Source organism: Formica exsecta, unplaced genomic scaffold, assembly GCF_003651465.1.
Source record: "Formica exsecta isolate Colony F162 unplaced genomic scaffold, ASM365146v1 scaffold79, whole genome shotgun sequence".
NCBI lineage: Eukaryota > Metazoa > Arthropoda > Insecta > Hymenoptera > Formicidae > Formica > Formica exsecta.
The window spans coordinates 247,739-252,709 of record NW_021853558.1 but is presented as its reverse complement, the minus strand read 5'-3'; the positions used below and the strand labels follow the sequence as shown (position 1 = coordinate 252,709).

The window sequence follows — 4,971 nt, the reverse complement described above, 5'->3', positions numbered from 1 at the left end:
GGTTCGCGGAACGAGCCTCGATCATCCTCGTCACAATCTCCTCTATATAATCGACTATCTATAACTTAAAGCCTTACTTCCTATATTTCTCTGATGCCTTAATTAATGATATGATATTTCCGTTCAGCAATGTAGAACAATTTTCAACGAAAGCGATAAAAATTCAAAACTTGCCCAGCGGCAATCCGCGAGCGAAGGTCCTTGCTGACGGGAAGCCTTCGTTGCGGCCGTGAATCCTCTCTCCCTTTTTCTTTTCCTCTTACACTTTATATAATGACTCGCATCCTAGATGTAGAATGTTATTTTTTCTTATCTTTTTTCCATAGCACCGATACATTTCTCTTCCTTTTCACTTTAATTTTATTTCGATGTTGCGATTACTCGTCTTCCTCGAGGTCCTTATTCTCATTTCCGGCAAGTATTTTCTATACCAACCGTCGTTTCTCAGTCTTTCAACGACATATCTTGCACCATCAGAAACGTTTTTCATTTTCTCTCTTTCTCTTCTTTGTGCCGATACCGCACACGAAACGGATCCTAGGACCGTCAGGATTCACCATTCGCGAGGATGACCTTCCGCGACAGTCCGAGAAAATCACTCTGGAAGTCGTTGCCCCTGTATCATCCCCGACAAAGCGATCGGAGCGGCGAACCCCCGCAGGCTGATCGAGAGTCCCGATCGCCGTCGCTCCTGAGGAGGATCTCGCCGAGCTGCCTTACAACGATGTCAATTCTTTGCCGTTAAGTTGTGGAAGCCTGTCTCGAAGACTCTCGAACGCACACTTTCGAGCGATCGTTGGATACGTGGACGACACCGGCGGCGACGGCCATGACTCTTAATACATTCCTTGCCTAAAGGGATTGCTATCTCCGGCCGGTCGTTGATCTACATCCGGCTGTCTTCTGAAGGGATTCACATCGACCTGACCTCCCACCCGCTCCTGGTCGACCGCGTAATTTCTCTGCTGGCCGTAGTCGCCGGGTTGACCGTAGCTTGCCGGTGGTTGATTGTAAACCGGCGGTTGATTGTAGACTGGCGGTTGTTCGTGCGCGGATTGAGCGTAGCCAATGTTCGCGTTCTGTGCGCCGTAGCCGCCGTAGCCGGTCTGCGTGGGCGTCTGGTAATTTTGATCGTAGCCCTGGTCGACGTTTGTCTCCATGCGCGTCTGATTCAGGTGGTTACCGATCTCGCCGCTAATCGGCCGTTGCTCCTGTAGCACATACGTCTGATATTCCTTGTCGGGTGGATCCTGCATCAGCACGTTCGCTTCATCTTGGAACGGCTTGAAATCGTAGATGTGCCGTAGATAATAGAGCACCGGCGCGTAAAGAAGATTCGAGAAGGCAATGCCGATGTTGAGCGCGGTGAAACCGATTGCCTCGACCACGCCGCCAGCAATGATTGGACCAACCGCGTACGCTACGCTATACGAGATATCAGCAATCGCGTAGATGCTGCCATAGACCGATACATATCTGACATCTACCAGGTAGCCTAGCGTGGGTAGCAGTGCGGTGTCAATAAGGGCGATGCCGAAGCAGATGCCGCACAACGGTATCATCAGCACTATGTACGAGGTGGAGAACGGTATGATGAAGCAACAGAGACCTTCGAGTGCGAGGCCGCCGGCCGCCATCAGCCACTGATATTGCGGATACTGCTTTGCCATCCTCACGGTGATTACCACGCCGAGTACGTGCGGGAAGAAGGCCGGTAACCATATCATACCGATCTTCCAGTTATCGTGAGTCATTGTATCTTCCATCCATAACGAGATGGTCGGCTCGAGGAAGGCCAGCGCGACGTTGGACATCATCAGAGCGCCCGCGCATACGGCAATGTACGGATCTATTAGCAACCGCCAGATCGGTATCGTCGACTTGGGCGCTTGTTCGCGGCGTTCCCGTAACTGCTCTTTGATAGGCTTCATCACCAGTAGCAGCATGAAGCCATCCGCTAAGCTGACAAACGCCAGTATCAGGAACGGCACCTCCTTGCCGGCAAATTGATATAAGGCGCCGCCGAATGGCGGCGCGACCAAACAGCCAAAACTAATAAATGCTAGGGCGATGCCGAGTGCTTTCGAACGTTCTGACTCCTCCGTGAAACGATCAGCGATCATGGCGAGACCGGCGGTGTCGGCAAATGCGGAGCCGACGCCCTGCAGACTCCTCGCGAAGAACAACACGCTATAGCTTTTGCCGCACGCGAACACGCTGGTTGACAGGAACATGATGCAAAGACCGATCATCATAGGTATGTCGTAGCCGATCCGGTCGATCAACGCGCCGGAAAATGGGTTAACCATCAACTGCACGATTGCCTTCGATGCGAACAGTATCCCGGTAGCGGAGTCCTGGCCGTGATGGCCCGGAGGAGAATCGGTGCTGTTGGTCGTTTCCTCCTCCGGTCCAAACGCGCCCACGTACTTGAGATAGTCCGGTATGATCGGCACTATCACCATGTACAACATGTTGTCCAGCAGCAGTGCCACGGAGACGATGACGAGAATCAGCTTGCGCTGAGCCTTGGGCTCCTGCAGCTTCGTCCAGACGATCTCCTTGAGCTCGCCGAACTTCATGTTGAGTATCGGTATCGTCGTCATGATGTTCTCTAAGTGGCCGCTCACGGAGCGACCAGAGTTCTCTTCCGCTCTTTTTTCTGTATTTGTGTCTTAACGGGTGAGACTAACCGCGGTCACCAGTCGTGCGACCTCGGGAAGCGAGCGTGACGAGGAGATCGTCGCGATAGGGGCGGCGCGCATCAGGCCGGGCCGGGGGTAACCTACAACAGATCACCGAGTTGGCGACAATTAGCTCTCGCGTTCGATTAACCGATTCACGCGGATTTTTTTTTTTTTTTTTTTTTTTTTTTAAGCGCGTTTTATACGCTATTTACGCAATTTTTCCGCGACGGCAACCGACAGGCTTTGCGACGGCAGGAGATTGCCGTCAGACCGCGAAAACGCGTCGGAGAAGCGACTCGGGATTGGGAAAAATTGTTGAAGAAAAAGAAGAAGAAAAAGAAAATGGGGGGAGCCCTGACCCGGCCTGGTCAGCGCGGAACGACGATGTCCATCCAAACCACCCAGAATCCATTGTCCGACCCAACCACGCGATCACGAATATGCACCACTTGTGTGAGGGGAAAAAAACGTATACCCGCTCTCTCGATTATTTCTCTCTGTGCGGGTTGCTTCCCCGCGCGTGCTTGAAAGAGAACACGACACCGGATGGAGGCTCCCCCACGATAAGGCGTCGCGAGATAGACTTTATATACCTGAGCCTGGTATATCGTGTATAGTGTTACACGGCGGAGATAAAAACAGCGCGGGAAAGCGCCGAGAAAACAAGGGGCGAGGGTCGACGCGTGCTAGACATTGTCGGCGGGGTCGCCCGCTAATCACTTCACGAATGTTAGCGTTACCGGGAGTACTAATGGCAATATTGCTATTCGATATTGTTACGGCTTTATCGAGTTGTCAATCGTTGAAACCAATGACCAATTACGTAAAATCAACAGTAAATAGTGTTAAGGAGCCTCCTTTGACTAAGAAATAAATAGGTAAAGAGAATTTAAGTATATAATTAAGTTTCCATAATAACAATAGCTTTTAATCAGATTAATAAATGTATTATTTATATTTTCATTTTCTTATTTCTCTAAGTAAAAGAAGATCTCTAGTTACACTATTGTGTAATTATAAAACTTTAATTACCTAAATTTCCATAATCTAAAATTTAATTATTCCAATTTTCATAATCTACTGTCATTTATACCAAAAATGAAAAAATTAGCATTAAATTATTAAGATACTTTATATATGAGAAAAAAATACGCATTTTCCTCTTTTAAATACTGTTCATAAATGTCTTTAAATTCTTTTGGTCATTTTCTCCGGTTTTTTTTTCTTAGATTAATTAAGAGAACAGTGCAAGAGCACGATGGAAAATGGTAGTTTCTATGAAATTATACTTTAAGAGTGTAGTAAAATAATGGATGTTTCTCGAAAGGATCGGGGGCAGTAGAAAGAAACTAGAGCCACATCTCTCTCATGAGCCGACGGGAAAAGTTGGTAAGTGCAATTAATATAAAGTGCACTTAGCATTTTTTTCAGGAACGCGACAATTTGCCGCAAAATCTGGATTAAATATCTACCTAATCTGATTTGCCGCGTGCTCGACTTCATTATTCATATACTCTGTTATTATTCCGATTCGTCGAAAGCTTTCGTGAATGTAAAATAAAAAGGTATCGATCTCGTAAACCCGTGCAACAATACAATATGTAACATTTAATCCGAGGCAGGATTGTAGGGGGCGATCGATTTCGAGACGATAGTTCTCGCGTTCGCGAAACGACGCCTGTCGATCGTCGTCACGGATGTGATCGATAGGCGGACTTGGAACGCGAGCCTCCCCGACGACACACGCCGCACGTAAAAACGATTCATCGACTCACCGGAGTTACTGGCGAACTTCTGCCTAAGGGAATTGGCGAGGCGTTGGGGGCCCGCCAAGGTCGGAAGACCGGCGAGCAGGCCGCTCAGAGTTGAAGCGACGTCCGATCCGTCTTCGTCCTTCGAGCCGTTCACCGACTCCTTGGCTCCCCGCGTCCCCAGGCCCTCCACCTTTTCAGCTGAGTTCACAACTGAGCCTGCAACAGCGATAGCATCTACGTGGTTAATTTGTGAACGATTAATAGCAATAATGAATTATTATTTCGAGAAAAAAAAAAAATAAAATATATATATACGAGTATATATTCCCGAGAAAGAAAATGTATGTAAAAACATCATAAATTTGATGCAAGAATAGCATTGTCTCTGATGAATCTGCGACGTTTGCATTATTTCAACGTCATGGCGTTTGATCCTCAGGCATTGTCTATCAAACAAAGGAGAGGCACATTTAAATAATTCCTTTCCATCATAAAAATCCGATCGAAACGAATTTTACATGAATTATACG

General features: G+C 47.8%; 1 protein-coding gene across 1 annotated transcript; it reads right to left on the bottom strand.

Moving 5' to 3' along the window:
- Positions 1-321: 321 nt before the first annotated feature.
- LOC115244068 (vesicular acetylcholine transporter) lies at positions 322-4,602 on the bottom strand. Its single transcript, XM_029821454.1, has 2 exons — positions 4,463-4,602; positions 322-2,785 (listed from the first exon to the last, which is right to left on the bottom strand). Exon 2 carries the CDS (start codon positions 2,604-2,606, stop codon positions 837-839), a length of 1,770 nt encoding a protein of 589 aa, XP_029677314.1. The 5' UTR covers positions 2,607-2,785; positions 4,463-4,602; the 3' UTR covers positions 322-836.
- Between the last annotated feature and the right edge of the window lie 369 nt (positions 4,603-4,971).

Excerpts from the sequence above, each read along its gene's own strand:
- LOC115244068 (XM_029821454.1), bottom strand. The coding sequence starts at position 2,606 with ATGACGACGATACCGATACTCAACATGAAGTTCGGCGAGCTCAAGGAG.